This window comes from Tachyglossus aculeatus, chromosome 21 (assembly GCF_015852505.1).
Source record: "Tachyglossus aculeatus isolate mTacAcu1 chromosome 21, mTacAcu1.pri, whole genome shotgun sequence".
In the NCBI taxonomy this organism is placed as follows: domain Eukaryota; kingdom Metazoa; phylum Chordata; class Mammalia; order Monotremata; family Tachyglossidae; genus Tachyglossus; species Tachyglossus aculeatus.
Window position 1 is genome coordinate 59409779 of NC_052086.1, and position 19060 is coordinate 59428838.

The window sequence follows — 19060 nt, forward strand, 5'->3', positions numbered from 1 at the left end:
CTCTTACCAGGTTTTTCAATGAAGGAGTTTGTTGATAGTTGACTTTCAAGACTGTAAGCTCAAATTGGGCAGGGAACATGACTGTTTATTGTTGTATGGTACTCTCCTAAGAACCCTGTACATTGCTCCGCACACAGTGTTTAAAAAATACAATTGAATGAATGAATACAATGCTCTGCACACAGTAAGCGCTCAACGAATACGACTGAATGAAAAACCAACCTATTTCAATTTGTTGACAATTAGTCTTCAGGCAATTCACCACTCAATTCTAGAGGAATGTCTATTCCCCTAGGAGGTAGCCCTCAGCATAAAATACTTGCTAAAACAAATGAAGTTTCTCCACACAGTATACTTGATGTTTGAGGATCAATGAGAATTTTACAGCAGATTTCCTGATGTGTTCTCTACCTCCCCACTGATATAGATAGCACATATTCAGAATGTGCCTCTGAAATATCTGTGTTGGAAATCCTACCCCAAAAATCTCAGATGCATAACAGAAGAGGGAATGTAGAAGGAGGAGGAGGAGGAAGAGGAAGAAGAAGGAAGAGGAGAAGCAGCGTGGTTCAGTAGAAGGAGCATGGGCTTTGGAGTCAAAGGTCATGGGTTCAAATCCCAGCTCCACCAATTGTCAGTTGTGTGACTCTGGGCAAGTCACTTCACTTCTCTGGGCCTCAGTTCCCTCATCTGTAAAACGGGGATTAAGACTGTGAGCCCCACGTGGGACAACCTGATCACCTTGTAACCCCCCCCCAGCGCTTAGAACAGTGATTTGCACATAGTAAGCGCTTAATAAATGCCATCATCATTATTATTATATACATAGGTTTTGATGGGCTTGGTTCAAAACTGCAAATGAATCCAGTGAAATTAATCTACTGACTGAGGCTCTTCATTAGTCCACTTGTTCAACAGTGTTAAATTAGCCCCAAGTCAGTGCAGATAAAAGATGCTTCTGAGTTTTCAGGGACAATGTTGAGGGTTACCAATACTCCGTTTTTCTCTTTCCTATGGAATCATACTACAGCTTGCTGAAAATTACAAATTCTACTCCTAAATAAAGGATGGCAGTTTAAACTCATCTGTTTTGAAACTATATTTCATAAGTAATGATTTCAAAATCATACTCTGTTGTCAGAAGCCCACGATCTTTTGGGAGCAGAAAGAGAAATGCATGATAGCCAGGAGCACGCTGCCAAACTGCCAGAGTTCTTGCACACTGTATCTGCTTCCAGAGAGTAACAAATGCGCTTTTCCCAAGAAGCTCCTAAAACATTAGTGTTGTCACTGGGGAAATGTTAATAAACACAATTGAAATGTTGGCAAGCAGCTTGAAGAATGTACCCTCTACTTTCCCGTCATGTTTACACACTTTTGGTGGAGTCTTCCCCATAAACATGTGCTCCAAAAGGAAGAGAATCATCCTCATCATCCTCTTCTAACAAATCAAGAATTACTCATGGTCTAGTCTTAATAGATGTTAGCAGGAGGTCTTTTGAAGAGTAACCAAAAAAAAAAAAACAAACCCAAAAAGGTTCAACAGCTAAAAAAAGAAATAAATCCATTTTGTCTATCAACTATTTAAAACAGGAAATCCTAGTGGCATGGAAGGTATCTTGAGCTTAATCCACTTTGTTATAGAGTCTAGCATGTTTTGGGAGTTTTGGGAGAAAATAATCAATAGTGACAGTACAATAATCAAGCAACAAGCAGCTGACGAATTAGACATTTCAGGTTCAGCTACTATTTACACCGGACTTTAACTGGACTTAGCTTTTCATAACTTCATTTCCTTTCTTCCCATAGTTCTCCAAAGAGTGCCAGAACTCTGGACACCCAATTCAAAACATCCTCTGATTATGCGGCACACTTCATAGTTCTTTCTAGTTGCAAGCCGACTGTCTTTGCTCCAGGCCCTCCGTAACTCCAAATCCACATTGGCTCACTTAAATAATAGGGTTCAGTGTAGTCTCTGCTGTTGGACGAGTGGAAAAAATACTGTCTGGGGAACCAGGAGACCTGTGCTCTAGCCCTGGTTCTACCTGTAATTGGCTATAGGGGGCAAAGACTGCAAATCCCCTCCCTACCTGCTCCCTCACTGCTCACTGTGCTCTATGGGAATGCAGCTGACAGGGACAAGAGAACATGAGAGACGTAAAGCAAGCCACTAGCACTATACTCCATTCCGCTGCACAGGTTCTATATCCTCAAGTCTCAATATTGATGGTCATCCCTCATTCCTGTTGGGAGGTATCATCATCCTCACATTCCTGGTTTACCTTAGATGCTTAGTACAATACTCTGCACACAGTAAGCACTCAGTAAATATGATTGATTGATACTACCTGATAATCATCCATTCTAAACTTAAGCTTCTCAGATAAAAGAAGGAATCCATGCTGCAGGACTGAAAATTTATTTCCATTAGCTAAAAGTTTTAAAAGAAGAAATTAGAAGTCCATAAAATCCCTTATCACTGGTATGCCCCATCTCCAAATTGCTAAAAGTGCACTATTTCTTTTAAAGAGAGAACCCATGACATTCAACTATATTCCTGAAATTTAAGATCTACAGTTATTGCTACATTTTTCATAATTGAGATTCTCTTCTCATTTAGCTAAACATAAAAGAACTTTCTTCCTTTAACATAAAGACATGACAATAAGAAAGAATTAATCTTCTGAGCATTTTGAAATGTTTACAGAGTGTAAGGTAACATACCCTCTATCATTTGTTGGTTTGTGAGAATGTCTGACTTTGGAGAGATCGTAGTTCATTTTTGGATAATATGTTTCTTACAGGAAAAATAGATTAAAATTAAAAAAACAAGTTCTAAATGTGATACACAATAAATTTGGGGAACTGACAATTTTTTTTTAAAAATTATGCTTCATCCATGAAGTTGAACAAAAATTTTAAAATGTTGATTTTACACTCATTTTCCAGGAAGGAAGATCAGGTTAAGTCCATTTTCTATGTTTTCCTCTGGATCTCTGAGTCCCTTGTCTACTTGGATCTTTCTGCTCTCCCCTGGGTCTTGCTATATGTCTAGGTCTCTGTCACCCTCTTAAAGTTCACTTCTGTGTGGAAAATGAGAAAATGACACATGTCTTTTGGTGTCCCTGGTCTTAGTAAAATACTAAATATTGAGTTATGGAGTATTTTTGGTTTTATGATATTTGTTAAACACTCACTATGTGCCAGGCACTGCACCAACCACTAGGCTGGATACAAGATAATCAGGTCAGACACAGTCCATGTCCCACACAGAGCTCTCAGCTTTAGTTCCGATTTCACGAATGAGGTAACTGAAGAACAGAGAAGTTGTGACATGCCCAAGGTCACACAGCAGGTAAGTGGCGGAGCTTGGACTGAACCCAGGTCCTCTGACTCCCAGCCCCATGCTCTTTGCACTATGCCACGCTTAATACCACACATATATTTGCCCTTTAAAGGTGCTACTGCTGAGGACATCCCATCTTAAGAATATACACAGTATATATTGATATCCAAAGAGAACAAATGAAAAGAAATTTGAGATCTTTAACAAAATATGTGAACGGATTTATTTTTAAACAAAGAAAATAGTCTGGCTGTGGTTCCTGCTGATGATGGCTGTCAATTCTAAACATGATGTGGATACAGGCTGTGGAACTTAAATAAAGCAAAAGCATTCTTCAGCCAACACATTATATAGCCTAGGCAACCTCAGAAGCTATTGTTCATTAAAACTGTATGGTAATTATCACAGTTTTAATTAAAATATGATGTAGAATTCATGAAATGCAATTTTGCTCAACTAAGAATGTATAATAGACTAATATTTGTATAAAAATGCATTATTGTTGCTAGATCTGCTTATGTAAAAGAGGCACTTTGTTTTCAAATGAAAAATTGGGACACAGAATATTAAACCCCTGTTATTAAACTAAATGCACTACATTGCAGTCTTAAATAGGAGCAAGTAATTTTCAAAAATTTCTATTATGGCAATCTTGTTTGAACAGCGTTCATTTCTTCACTCACAGTGCTTGTTCAGAGTAAAGTCCTTGGTGGCATTTCAATAAATACTAAGCAAATGAGTGAATGCGGAAGTACAGACAGTGAGTGAGAGTCTGATGAATGCCCTTCGGTAGGCATACAAGTTCAGACATGGCTTTAATACAAATACATCATAAAATCCACTATTAGGATCGTAGTCTGAATTTCATGCTATTTTCAGATGTTCTTGCAAGAGAAACAAGTACCTAAGCTTCTCATTTTCTTTCTGCTTTCTCCTTTTTTAAAAATGAAGGCTCTCCATTATTTTCTTGCTTTGTAGTTTATGATGAAGCAGCTCATAACTTATTTTTCTTCCAATACATAGTTGGTATGGAAACTGTAAAACTTCCAACAGTAGTTAATTATACTAAATGTATTTTTTTTTTCTGCCACGTTCTTAAGATGAGAATTCCTTCTCACCTTTTTAGTGAGAGTCATCTTCAGGCGTACAACGATGGCTAGCTGCAGAGTTTCTCTTGCACACCTCAATTCTGATAGTGAAAGTTACTCAGGGCAATGATGAAAATCATGAGATCTGTGTAACTGTTTCTTATGGTTGGTAAGCATTTTATGATACCTGCATTGTTTCCCACTCAGAAACTCAGTTTTCCATTCCCAGAGCCCTGGGAATGTTTTTAGAATGAAAAAATTGATGAGTTATGGACTAACACCAGGGCAGCAGTTTTGGGCTGCTACGTACAATCTGTTCCTTCTCTCACGACTCTTCCATTAAGTGGTATTTCTGCTTTGCCCTCACTGCTGTCTAGAGCTAGTGACCTCATGGCCTAGTGGATAGAGCACAGGCCTGGGAGTCAGAAGGTCATGGGTTCTAATCCTGATCTGCCACTAGTCTATGTGACCTTGGGCAACTCACTTCACTTCTCTGTGTCTCAGTTCCCTCATCTGTAAAATGGGGATTAAGACTGTGAGCCCCACATGGGATAGGGACTGCATCCAACCCAACTGTCTTGTATCTAACCCAGCGCTTAGAACAGTGCCTGGAACATAGTAAGCGCTTAAATACCATAATTACTATTATAGAAGTACCTATAGAATAACAAAGCTACCTAGAGTTCATTCATAGTTCCCCGTACCTCCTGCACACTGGTGACACTAAGCAGAGGACGGTGGCAATAGGCTCTGTGTAGCCATGTTGACCTAGGAGCAGTGGCTCAATGACACTGAATCCAGACATCAGGGTTCCATGTGGAATGTCCTTGTTGGCCAGTCTTTGATATGGATGCCGGGATGACCAAGTCCTTCTTACAACCAGGCAGGGTAGTGGAACTGAATCCAAGTGGTGACTATGCAGGAGAGCTGTAGACCAAAGAGATGAACTAATCACTGGGACCAGGCCAAAGCCCCCCAGGAGTCCTGAAGAACGTTTGGGACTCTTGATCATGATATGTGCCACTACAAACACTACATCACTATAAACAGCTACTGTTTCAGAGGACTGGTGGATTCCCATCTAGCTCATGCATAACAATAATGATAGGAATAGTGCTTACTATGTCCCAAGCATTGAACACTGGGGTAAATACAAGATAATCAGCTCAGACAATGTGTGTCCTACTTGGGGCTTACAGTCTAAGTAGGAGGGACCACAGTAATTTCATCCCCATTTTCAGCTGAGGAAAGTGCACAGAGAGGTTAAGTGACTTGCCCAAGGTCACACAGCAGTCAAATGGCAGAGTTAGGATTAGAACTCTGGTTTTCTCACTCCCAGGCTTATACTCTTTACACTAGGCCATGCTTCATGAGAAAGGTTATAGACATGATTTGGGAAATAGATTGGCAAGTCTCACTTCTGTACTTGACGAATCAGTAGACTAATTACTCTTAGGATCAGTGAGCACCTGTATAAAAACAACCTGTTGTGAAAAATTAACAAGGCTTCCACAAGCGGAATCATGCCTCATTAAATTTGTTGGAATACTTTCAAGAGGTCACTAAAAAAGGGATGATAGCGGAACCATGGGGATAATATATCTAGATTTTTCAAAAGTCCTTTGACAAAGTTCCATATCAAAGACTTTTAAAATACAATCTTTATGGGTTTGAAGGGAATTTCTCTGAGGGATGAAAGCTGGCTTAAAAGACAGGACAGGATAAGGGACAAAAGCCAGTTGTTTTTTTTATGAGGGAGATGTGCAAACAGTGGGGGTTCCCCGGGGATCCTCACTATGAATAGTTTTATTTAATATCCTCATAAAGGACTTGCAAGAGAGTATGTGCAGTGAAATCCCCAAGCTGAATCACCTCTTTCCAAGTAGTGAACTGCTATGCAGAAAAGAAAACTGCAGAAAGGCCTCAAGCTGAAGGACTGAAGCTTGGTAGAAGGGATTCAGTATGAGCAAGTATAAAAGTAATCCAAACTGTATGGATCAACACTGAGTTCCCAGTCATGGCACAGGAACCAATTCTTTGTCATGGCAAACCTGTGGCTCCTGGTTAAACTATATGTAGCCTACTCAGGCCAGAGACTCAGTTGTGATCCCCTTTAGATTTACTGAGCCTATAGAAACAGAATTAGAATCTTCATAGATCCATTTAAATGACTTTTAGTTGAAGAAAAAAGTTTAATTCTGCCAGTTCTCTCTCTACAACATTTCTTGGATCTGCCCCTTCTCCACAATGTACTACTACACCTTGCTAATGGTACAGGTTCTCATTATATCCTGATGAGACTACTGTATCGGCCTTCTGGCTATTTTACTGGCCTACAGCCTTTTCCCTCTAGATTACATTCTGAAGCCTCAATCAGCTTTCTAAACATCATTCAGTATACATCTCTCCCCTCCTTAAAAGCCTCACAAAAGGTTAACCACTTGCATCTATATCAAGAACAGACTCTGCTTCCTAGTTTCAAGACTCTTCACCAATTGTCTTATTCATCAGCTCTTTTCACAGGCTGTGTTTGGTGCTTCTCCTAAATGAATATTTCCTATGTACAGTTCTCTCACCTGTCTCGCCTTCAAATCTGACAAAACACAGTTGTCCACAATAATAATAATAATGGTACTTGCTAAGCACTTACTATGTGCCAAGCACAGGTCTAAGCACTAGGGTAGATACAACTTAAACAGGTTGGACATGGTCTCTGTCCCCCATGGGGCTCATAAGTAAGTGAGGCCCAGAAAAATGAAGTGACTTGCCTAAGGTCACACAGCAGACATGTGGCAGAGGGGGGATTAGAACCCAGGTCCTTCTAGCTCCCAGGCCCATGCTGTACCCAAAGAGCCATGCTCCTTCTCCAACTTATGAGCCCTTCTGAAATCTCACTTCTCAAGAGGTATAACCAGTTAAATTTCCTCCTCCATAGATTGTCCACATTAACTACCTTCTAAACACTTTACATATTAATACACATACTCCATTACTTGTGCATGTATTTATTAATGGTATTTGTTAAGCACCCATGTGCCCAGCACTATATTAAGCACTGAGGTAGATACAAGATAATCACGTTGGACATAGTCAATGTCCCACATGGGGCCTACAGCGTTAATCCCCATTTTACTTATGAGGAAACTGAAGCACAGAGCAGTCAAATGACTTGCCCAAGGTCACACATCAGACAAGTGCCTGTGCTGCCATTAGAACCTAGGGCCTCTAACTCCAGGCCCATTCATTCATTCATTCAATCGTATTTATTGAGCGCTTACTGTGTGCAGAGCACTGTACTAAGCGCTTGGGAAGTACAAGTCGACAACATATAGAGATGGTCCCTACCCAACAAGGGGCTCATATGCTCTGTGCCCAGGTTACCTCATCTGGAAGATGGGGATTTTGACTGTGAGCCCCATGTGGGACGGGGACTGTGTCCAACCTGCTTAGCTTGTATCGACTCCAGTGCTCAGAACAGTGCTTGACAAATAGTAAGCACTTAAATACCATCATTATTATTTTTAATTTGGGCTAACACCACATCTCTGTCTGCCACTACAATGCTCTGGTCCAAGAGACTTTTGCTTCCAACCCAAAGGGAGCAACACTGTCATGTTCAAGTGGTCCCTAGCATCACTCCATGCCCCAGATGGAGGAGCTACTGGTGGCTGAGCCATTGAGACAGAGAGGGCAGAAGAGGAAGAAGCAGGGGGAGGAAAGGACGGGGGCTTGTGAGGCATGGCAGGTTGAGCCTCCCAGCAACCCAACAGGTTTCATCTGTGGTTCTCAGTCATGTTATGAATTTGCTTTTCAGTTTTTCAGTTCAGGAGCGTGTCACTACAGGTTTACCAGCACACATTTCCTCCAAAGGAAGCCAATTTCACGGATAGAAATTATCCACCTCAAATTACAGAAGCAGTTTTGTAATTTTAAATAGTGCTTAAAACTAGTCATATTTTGCCAGAAATAAAGTACCTGTGAGTTTTAATTCAAACCTTGAAAATGTGCATTACCTGTAAAAAGCAACATAACCAGCATTAAATTGAGCACTTTTCACTGCAAGTGCTAATTTAAGCAAATACTTCTTGAATTTAAATGTTAATAAGTTAAGGGACAGTCAAGTATGGGCAATAATGAGTCAGGTTGCTTTACAAGTCACCTGGGATTTTGTTTACTGCCTTCAAGTAACAATTCAGATCATTATTAGACAAGCATCCAGCTGCAAAACTGATTAGATTTTTGAAAAGATTAATCCATAAATTTCACAATTCTACAAGTGCCATATAAATAGCAACTTCTGCTAGCACTCTTGTCCGATTGCATTCTGCATGCTGTCAACACAAGGACACACAATTAAGCATCAGGCTGGCATGGTACAGAACATGCTCATTGGCTCTAATTTGATAAACTCACAGAAATAGTCTCCTAATGGAATGACAGGGACAGAGAGGGAGAAAGAGAGAGAAAGAAACAGAGACATCAGTGGATCCCTTTTCATATTTTGAGAGCTAGAAAAAGAAATACTTGTTTTAAAGATGGAACTATTATGAAAACAATACTTTTAAGCCAAGCTATTGTTTGTACAAGACAGTTCTCACCTTTAATATGCAGTGGCAGGACATGAATGCTTTCTTTCCACAAAGTCAGAAAAACAATGAATATTTGGTTTCTGCAGCATGAACTAAAACCTATAAATTCTCACTCCACAGTTCTAAATTGTTTCATGACAGTCAGAGATAGAATTTGCCCTTTTAAGACCTTTCTGTTCTTGGTCACCACTTCTCCCCCAAGGGGTTGAGCAGCTTTTTTTTTTTTTTTACAGCCTTCCTTTCATTAAAACATGAGTATGTGTACAAAGTGTAAAATCCACTGATACTATTACTTGAGCACTGAAACCTCCTCTTTTTTAAAAACTATCTAGGAACAATAGTTTGTAGTGGATAATATGTAACCTGGTCACCTGAATTTTACTTAAAAGTAACCGACAAATTGGTACATTGAGCCTCTACCCTAATTCAAGTTATAGTCCCTTATTCAAATCAAACATTTAGGCTCTCAAGGGCTCGAAAAGGTTGCTGAAAACCAGTGGCTGTGCATCTACTGAAAAAGCAGGAGCTAGAGCTGCTAACGTGGTCCATGATGAAATCAGATTAGGGAAATGGTAACGGAGTCACAAGTCACCATGCTGTGAGAACATGATCAGGGGGTCCTGTTGTCCCATTTGCTTGATTCAGAGTAACTAATAGCATTCATCGCTGAATAAAACAAATGTACTAAGTCCCTGATATAAGCAGTGGTATTAGTATTTATTGAACAGTTACTCTGTGCCAAGCACTTTAATAAGCACTTGAAACTGTATGCTAGTTGACGATCCTTGCTGTCAAGAGAGTGTGCAATGCACTGTACTAGGCACTTGGGGAAAAAAACACACACTGAAGTAAAACATAAAAATTATTTTATTTGGTATTTGTTAAGCACTCACTACATGTCAAGCACTGTACTGAGTGCTGTCGTAGATATAAGATAATCAATTTGGAAACAATGCATGGGATTCACAGCATTTTACAGTTGAAGTAACTGGGGCACAGAGAAGTTCAGCAACTTGCCAAAGGTCACAGAGCAGACATGTGGCAGAGCCAGCACTAGAACCCAGGTCCTTCCAACTCCCAGGACGATGCTCTATCCATTACTCCTCACTGCTTCTCGTACAATTTTACAAAAAACCACAGGGTGGGATGGGAGCAGAAGACACCTCTGGGTCATTTGAACAAGAGATCAGGAATGTGGTTAGGTGCCTCTGGATGCTGTTCATTTATATTTACAAAATGAACAATCAATTCTAAGGTTGCCACGGCTACAAAGTTGCAGTGAATTTATTTCATTTGAAGTTTCACACTAACAAGTGACTATCGGTTTTATCTGAAAGATGGAAGCATTTAAAAGCCAGAAGGACCTATGATATTAAATGGAAGGATGCTTAAAAATTGATAATATTGTCAAATTTTGATTATCCAGAACAGCTGGGCCAAGAAAAATCTTTCAAGCATCTTGCATTAGCCAAGATTAAGATTTGACAAGGCACTGTGAAGTCACATGGCTTTAGCAGTCCTGGTGGCTGAAGAAACAACAGATCAGCGAGTCCTATGGCAATCCAATCTCAGCCTGATGTTTAAACTTTCAAATTCAACCTGTGGTGTAGTTGGCTAAACAAAATATCAAATAAATCAGCAAGCCAGCTAATTGGTGCAACAGAGCTATGCTCTTCAATCACTCAATAGTATTTACTGAGTTCCTACTGCAAATCTCACATTTCTCATTTCTAGGGGCAGAAATGAGGCACCCTTTTAAATGACATGTAAACATGTAACAAGAAGAAAAGCCACATGTATTCTGATTGCATTTACTTTGGTTATGGCAAAGCATATAGTCAACACAGTAATTGGTAGTTGAAACCAGGGTTAAAAAAAAAAGCCATGTTAATGTTTGCAAGAATGTGAAGCCTGCACACAGACAACAAAAGATGTGAAATAAAAATATACCTCAGAAGTCTACCAGTAGCAGATGACTTACTTATTTCAGTACTAAGATGGGGTTTTAAGGACATGACTACATTCAATAATAATAATAATGGCATTTGTTAAGCACTTACTATATGCCAAGCACTGTTCTAAGGGCGGGAGTACAGACAAGGTAATCAGATTGTCTCACGTGGGGCTCACAATCTTAATTCCCATTTTACAGATGAGTTAACTGAGGCACAGAGAAGTGAAGTGGCTTGCCCAAAGTCACACAGCAGATGAGTGGCAGAGCCAGGATTAGAACCCATGTCCTCTGAATCCCAAGCCTGGGCTCCTTCCATTAAGCCACACTGACTTCTGGTTTAGTGAAGCAGGAGTTAAAAGATTCTTCAAAACAGATGTGTAAGTGAAAAAACAGGTTGTTAGATCATTTTAATCTATACCCTGAGCTTTCCTGCACAGAGTAAATATCTCATCAGTGAAGCTTCACTACAGGTTAACAAATGAATTCATCATTTGCTACAGAGTTGAATAATTTTTCTACCATAAATTATGCTACAATTTAAATTTAACTTTTCTATGTGCTAAATAAAGAATTTATATTTCCAAGAAGCTCCAGCTTCATAAACTTAACACTGAACACTTGTTCACCTCCATGACTTCAAATTGCAAAAAGTGATATAATCAATCTGTTCCCCAAATCAAATGATTTTTCAGCTCAAAAACCTAAAAAATGGTCTATTATTTCTACTTCATCCAAATCTAAAAAAGCGTGTACTCTAATTGGAAACCAGATGAAGATGGGCAATCAATTGTATTTATTGAGCATTTACTGTTTGTGGAGCAGAGTACCAAGCACTTGGGAAAATACAACAGGTTGGTAGACAAGTTCCCCGCCCACAATGAGATCACAGTCTAGAGGGGGGCTTATTCCAATTTTAGAAGAACTAAAAAATATAACTGCTTATTCTACTATATCCTCAGATATTTTCTAAAACACTGGTCTTTCTAGCATTTGAAAACTGTTATACTACACTCCCTGCTCCTTTTAGTTCCCTAGAAAGAAACTGGTACCAAAATTAGCAAGAATAACAAAACACACTCAGTTCCAATGGTGTCTGGCCTAAGAGTTAGAAGAAGAAAGTGATCTTGAGTATATTATGAGTATTCTAGGTATTGGGGGCACAGGTAGGATCAGCTTTGAACTAGTTTTCAGATTTACATTTAAGGACTATGAGTAAAACATATGAATATACACCTTAAAAAAAGCATGAGTTGTTCCTTCACAAATTTTAACTCTGTACAGATTTCTAGAGACATTGTGCATTTTTATTTTATATTTACAGAACTGTCTAATTCTTTCATCAACATTCATCTGAAGAAACTTTTTTCCCCTCTTAAGATTGTTTTGATTACCAACTACCTCAGTATTATATGAATTCCAAATGTCCTTCCCATCATTAAAAGCCTCAAAAACTATGGAAAGAAACCCTGTTTGGCAGTAGGTATGTGTCTCCAGTCGGAAGCTAAAACACCTTGAAATAATGCTTAAGTAATCACAAAACAATCATTTTGCTGTGAGTGGATAAATCACTAATTAGACCAAAGGAAATGAAACTGTCAGGGTAAGATAAAAGGGTAAAGACAAATATTCAGCAATTACTGTTTTATTGTCAGAGGGAGTCATTATCAATAAAAAGAATTGTTACTTTATAAGTCAATACCAGCTTTCATTAAATTAGGACTTTTGGCTAATACAACTCAGGGTTGAGTACCCACTGCTCAAAAGTGCACATAAAAAGCAACAGAGGAAGGAATAAGTAGGCATTCTCCACGCTCCTTACCTGCTGCCACACACCAAGCATTAAGATAACATCAAATTTAGGCAGTTAAACTGTTTAAGAGGCAATCTTAAATAGCAATTTCTCTCAAACTGGGAAAGAATTGCTTCTTTAATTAGCTAATACATTATATGTTAATTGTGAATTAGTATATAAGCTGAGTTATCAAACGTAATTCATTTCAAATTTTAAATCTTTTGAACTTCAAATCAACTTACATTCTGTGGCTTGGAATAATCTTGTGTCCATCTCTAAACCAAGTCACCTGTGGCTTGGGATAGCTGACAATTTGCAGCAAGTTTAGAACGGCTGCCTTCCCTTGAGAAACAGTTTTTCTCTGATCTGGAGCCATGAAATTCCCCATATCTGCAAGAAAAAGAGAATCATCCTTAGAATCTTCCAGAAGTCTCTCCCTGAGTGATTTGGACCAAAAAAAAGGAAACAATGGTATTTTATACCAAAGTCACTGGAATTGCTATAATTAAGCAGCAAGACAAATAAAGACTGTTGCAGTAGTGCTGATTCCTACAGATTTTGGTTGGGTAGTGAAGCATGAGGCAAAGTCAGGAATCACCAGAACACCCAAGAAATACATTTATCAGCAGGACTGCACAGCCTTATTCTTATTAAAGTGATAAAACTAAAAAGTCTTTTCAAACAGAAACTGTGGTCTTATAAAAAGACAAGTGAATTCTTCAAAGCTATTCTTACCTTACATAATGCAGTTACTGAAGCACCCTCTAAACTTAAATTGCTCAATCTTTGAGATAGTTCGCTTTCTAATTTCCAAGTTCTTCTGCCAGAGTTCCTTCCCTTCATCTCCTTGTTCTATTATAAAATGTCCCTCTTTTTCATTTTTTCCTGGGGTCTGATTTTTCTGAATGAGATTCTCCTAGCTGGGTTCCCTGCTTCCTAGAACATTCTTAAGCATTCACCAGCCTTTGGTTGTGTGTTTGTGTTGTTTTTTTTAATTCCTGTACTAAAAACTTAATTGGAATCTATTGTGCACAGTTGTGTTCTACTGCCCAACTCACTGGTAAGGAAGCTAGCTGGTGGTTAGGGCATTTGGAAATTCACAACTGTCAGAATGCTTCACGTGAGTCAACGGCTCATTTACTTTTCAGTTCTGAGACTCTTTTCTCCTTTTAAACTTACTTCCATAATCCAACCAGGCTATTTGTACCATATGTTAATACATTATATCTACATAGATGCATACATATACACATGTATATGGATACCCACACACAAAAATTGAACATTAACAGCTAAAATTACAGAAAGTTTGAGGCAAAAGAAATGAGCATCCCCATGTCACAAGTAGCTTTTAATATTCTAAGGAAAAGAAATACCAAAGATGAAAGAAGGTAATAAAGAGTAATAAAACAACCCTGCAAGGGCCTCTCAGACAATTATTTCAAAGCACAATAAAAAAAAAAACTTGGAAGCAGGGTGAAGGGGCAGGAGGTGGTGAAATAAAATAGGGAATCTATAACAAAGGATAGAGGGGAGAAAAATACTATCAGAGATTAACAAATGTAATTTTAAAAATTGGATTTAAGGTGTACTGATGAATTTTAGACTATTAACTTGTTCAAATGTGTTTGGAGTATTGATCTGAATTTTTGTTCCCTTTCAATTACTTAACTGAAAAGATGTTCTAAAGGACTCATTAGAATTATTAAGTAACCACAGCAGCCTGACTCTAATGAACTTCACAATTCAGGAATTTTAAATCTTCTTTGATTGCCAGATTGGCCATTTGTATCACACACCTGACAATCAATTATAAATACAGAAGCTTTCTTCCATTAATCATTTTCTATAAGAAAATTATTTTTACCCATTAAAAATGACCATTATGTATATTTAAAAATTAAAATTTAGGAGACTCTCTTTCCTTAAATATTTATTCTTAAATTAGGAATGCTTTTTAAAGTTTCATATTGAATTTCTTCTCTATTTACAGTGAAATGTTAACAAGGTTTTCAGTAGTAAATGACCTTCCAATTATATTAGAAAAACATATTGCTTTCCCAATGTCAAAACCATTCTCTGGCTATAAGTTTATTACTTAAGGCATTTGGGTACTATTTGAAACCACTAGAGTAAAATTGAGTGCACTTCTGTTCATGTTTCCAGCGTGCAAAAAAAATGGCATTCCAGTGACATAAAATAATCATTGCTCTGCTTTAAGGAGATCACTACCATTGAGTGACCTGGGCTTCGGAGAAAATCAAGATCACTCAAAACTTTTCAGTGGCACTATGTGCCTTCTCCTATATCTCCTAAAGATTAACCTTAAAGTTAGGAATGCATGCATTTTGACTCTTTAATATAAGGTGCTCAAGAAAATCATTATCTTCAAACTGGATTTTCCTTGTAAAGAATTAAACCAGATTTGATTGACATTTATACCATCATGGTCTTAGCAGCAAGAGCTTGGGGTTGGGAATTTGGAGAACAGGGTCCTAGACCAGGCTCAACCCTGGTCTGTCGGGTGATATGTGTGTATTATTATTATTATTATTATCGTCATCATCAATAATAATTATGGTAATTGTTATGTGCCAAGCACTACGTGCCAAGCACTGTTTTAAGTACTGGGGGGGATACAAGGTTATCAGATTGTCCCATGTGGGGCTCACAGTCTTAATCCCCATTTTACAGATGATGTAACTGAGGCCCAGACAAGTTTACTGACTTGCCCAAAATCACACAGCTGAAAAGTGACGGAGGTGGCATTTGAAACCATGACCTCTGAATCTCAAGCCCATGCTCTTCCCATTGAGACACAATGCTTCTGTCTGGACCTCAGTTTCCTCATGTTTAAATGGGGATAATAATTTCTGATTTTTTCTACCTTACAAAGATGTTTTGAGTATAAAATTAGATAAATGACATTATTTGGAATATAATGTTTTTGGAAAAAAATGTGCTATTAACAAAAACATGGCATTATTATCAATAGTAGTATCATCATCCTTTGGCTACATTTAATTGTCAATGTCCTTCCTATTCTGCAGCTAACAGACTAGAAATGATAGCATAACTCTAGTGTTCTAATTTTGAATTGATGATACACTTTAATTTAATAATGTTTACTTATCTATGGCTAGATATAGTGAAACTCTGTTTTTCTAAATAATGTTTCTTTGGAGAGGAGACAGAACAGAGAAAATAAAATAGTAGACTGTAATCTATGGCAAAAATCAGCATTCCATTTCCTCAAAACGATTTCACAGACCAAAGAATGGTACGTTAAAATCAGCAAATGATCTGAAAGACACATACCTGACAGGAGTAAAATAATACACCTAGAAGAAAATTAGAAGATAACATATACACATGCATGAAAGAATAAATTTTCTGTGTCTGCTATTTCTAAAAAGATTTCCTTGGGTCTATAGTGCTAAAATATACAGAAAATAAATTAATAATTTTATTTTACAGTCATATGGCAAGGTAGTTTGAGCACTTGTTTCCTTCTCATTGAAAAATATAAGTAATCTGGAGTTCCTATATCAAAATAGAAATTTAGAAATTTAAAAAAACCTTTATTAATCTGTCAATTCATCCTTAAACAAATGGAAAAAAATGGTATACCTGAGTTCCCACTATGGAAAACAAAATATATAATGGGTTCTCATAAATAACCTTTGATTCATCATGGTTCCTGAGGGCAGAAAGGCTAAGTACATAGCTGTCATAAAACTAGACCCAAATGTTTCTGAAGCACTGGACCCTCTACCACGCTTTAGCATTTAGCAAACAAACCCTTCAAAATAGGGGAAAATCCACTTGAATATTTAAGAATTTTATCCTGCCATACATACATGCCACTTGAACTTCTGATTTTCTTTGCAAGAGTGTCCCCATCCTGTTTCGCACCACACACTGATAGAAGCCAGTATCAAACCTCTGAAGCGAAGGGATGATGTACCTATGGAATACACATTGAGAAAGGGTTAATGCTTGCATTTCTTCAATTATTCCTAGCAAGAATTCAAAATGCCATTGTTGGTGAATCAAATTAATGCTGCAGGTAGAGATTTTCATGTCAAACAATTCTCTCTGCGATACACTTCCTATGTCTAATGACCTTTTTTGGAGAACACTGCGTGTCTGGCAATATTTGTCTGCGAGCCCACTGTACATTTCATTTGGTTTTTCTTACAGTATTTAAGGACAACGTGCCAGGTATTGTACGAAACGCTGGGGTAGATTCAAGCTAATCAGGTTGGACCCAGTCTATGTCCCACATGAGGCTCAGAGTCTTAATCCCCATTTTACAGATGAGGTAACTGAGGCTACAGCAAAGTTAAGTGACTTGCCCAAGGTCACAGAAGCAGACAAATGGTGCAGCCAATATTAGAACCCAGATCCTCCTTACTCCCAGGCTTGTGGTAGTTCTACATGTCCCACTATGCCTAGAAAAGCTTACATTTCCACTCTGAGTTGTGTGAAACAGTAAATGCCTTGTAAGGATTGCATCTATGGACTCTGTTTTACCATACTCTCACTTCAAGCACTTAGTACAGTGGTCTGCACACAATAAGTGTTTGATAAATACCACTGATTGACTGAAAGGGTCGCCATACGACAAAAAACAAAAAGCCAATTGCCTTTGGCTTTGACTTTCCTCAGAAATAAAATATGACCAAACCTTATGAAGCAGACTTTTTTATTCCACATTTACTAGACTAGTAGTAAAAACAAGTCAGAAGTATTTTCCACAATGTGTGATCATTATTATATACATAGCTCTCCTCAACCTGAAGATCTGAAATGGTTATCCATTCCTCTCTGAATCAGGGAGAAACTTTTGACCAACAGCTTTAAATCACAATCAGCTCTTTGCTTCCTACTTATCTACTCTCTTCTCCCTTTACATCCCAACATACACTCTTTGTTTTTCTAGTGTTCATCTGCACAGTGTCTCCTTCTTGTCTCGTCTGCTGCTGACCTCTTGGTCAGACTCACCTCCCTGCCTGGAATACTGCCCCCTTTGAATCTGAGCAACCACAACTCTCCCCATTTTTAATGCCCTTCTGAAATCACTTTTCCTCCAAGGGACCTTCCCCAATTAATTTATAATCATCTTAATTTATAACACTCTACCAGCCACTTCAGCACTTCCATGACACCTACTTAAGCGTTTAAGTAGAAACTCTCATTAAACTTCTGTACATAAATTAAATACCCTACCACTAACTGATGCACAATCCCCCTTTCCTCCTTCCTCATATCTGTAACTTATTTTAGTGACTGTCTCACCTGCTAGGTTGCAAAATCCTTAAGGGAAGGGATAGCATCTACAAATTCTATTGTACTTACAATAGAATTAGTGCTTCGTACAATGCTCTTCATGCAATTAATAAATACTATTGAAATACAGGGACAAATAAAGGAAAAGCCATATTGTAAATTATATTTGTCAATTTGCCAGCAGACTTTAAATCACTACTCTTCTAATAGTTCATCTTTTTTTACACAACTATGTCCAATCAGAAAAGGGGCTGATAGTCATAATTACAAATTGAAGAAAAATTTCAGTAGAATGGATAATTCTGAATTAAATATTAATCAAAGTATGTTTTCCCTCTGGTCACCTTCTTGAGATCTTAAGGCAAGATTAATAAAATCTTTTATGAAAAAGGAAATAATATTACTAAATTTTAATATTCAAATTGTATTCCACAGTGAGAAATGGTTAATCTCAAACCAAAATTAATTAATCAAGAATGTGAATGATAGCCAAGAAAGGACAAAGATTGAGTGCCATTTATTACAAATTTAAGACAGCTACGAGATGTGACAGGAGAGGATTAAAATAGCGGCTAACTGGGCTGAAGGTTTGGGAGGGACCCCAGTCACCCTATAGGAGATGCACAACTCTACCTGCTTAAGATGGTAATCATACCCTCTTCCTTGATTCTTCTGAAGATGGCACCCTAAACAGACCTTCCCAAAATGGCCACCATACTTTTTTTTAATGGTATTTAAGCTTTTACTATGTGCACAGTATTAAGTGCTGGGGTAGATACAAAGTTGTCAGGCCCTGTCCACATGGAGCTCACAGTTTTAATCTCCATTTTACAGATGAAGTAACTGAGGCACAAGAAGTTTTGTGATTTGTCCAAGGTCACACAGGAGACAAGTGGCAGAGCCAGGATTAGAACCAAGGTCCTTCTGATTCCCAGACCCGTGCTCTTTCCATTAGGCCATGCTGCTTCCCTAGGCAGCATGTATGTGCAACATGATGAT

At 38.2% G+C, this 19060-nt stretch overlaps 1 protein-coding gene across 1 annotated transcript in view; it reads right to left on the reverse strand.

The window, feature by feature from the left end:
• The window catches only part of LOC119941908 (protein sidekick-1-like), a 402085-nt gene that overhangs the window by 119343 nt on the left and 263682 nt on the right, over window positions 1-19060 (reverse strand). The window contains exons 3-4 of the mRNA XM_038762451.1: window positions 16630-16736; window positions 13012-13159 (exon numbers count right to left, since the gene is read on the reverse strand). Of these exons, the coding sequence (XP_038618379.1) occupies window positions 13012-13159; window positions 16630-16736 (255 nt within the window). The remainder of the gene's footprint in view (window positions 1-13011; window positions 13160-16629; window positions 16737-19060) is intronic.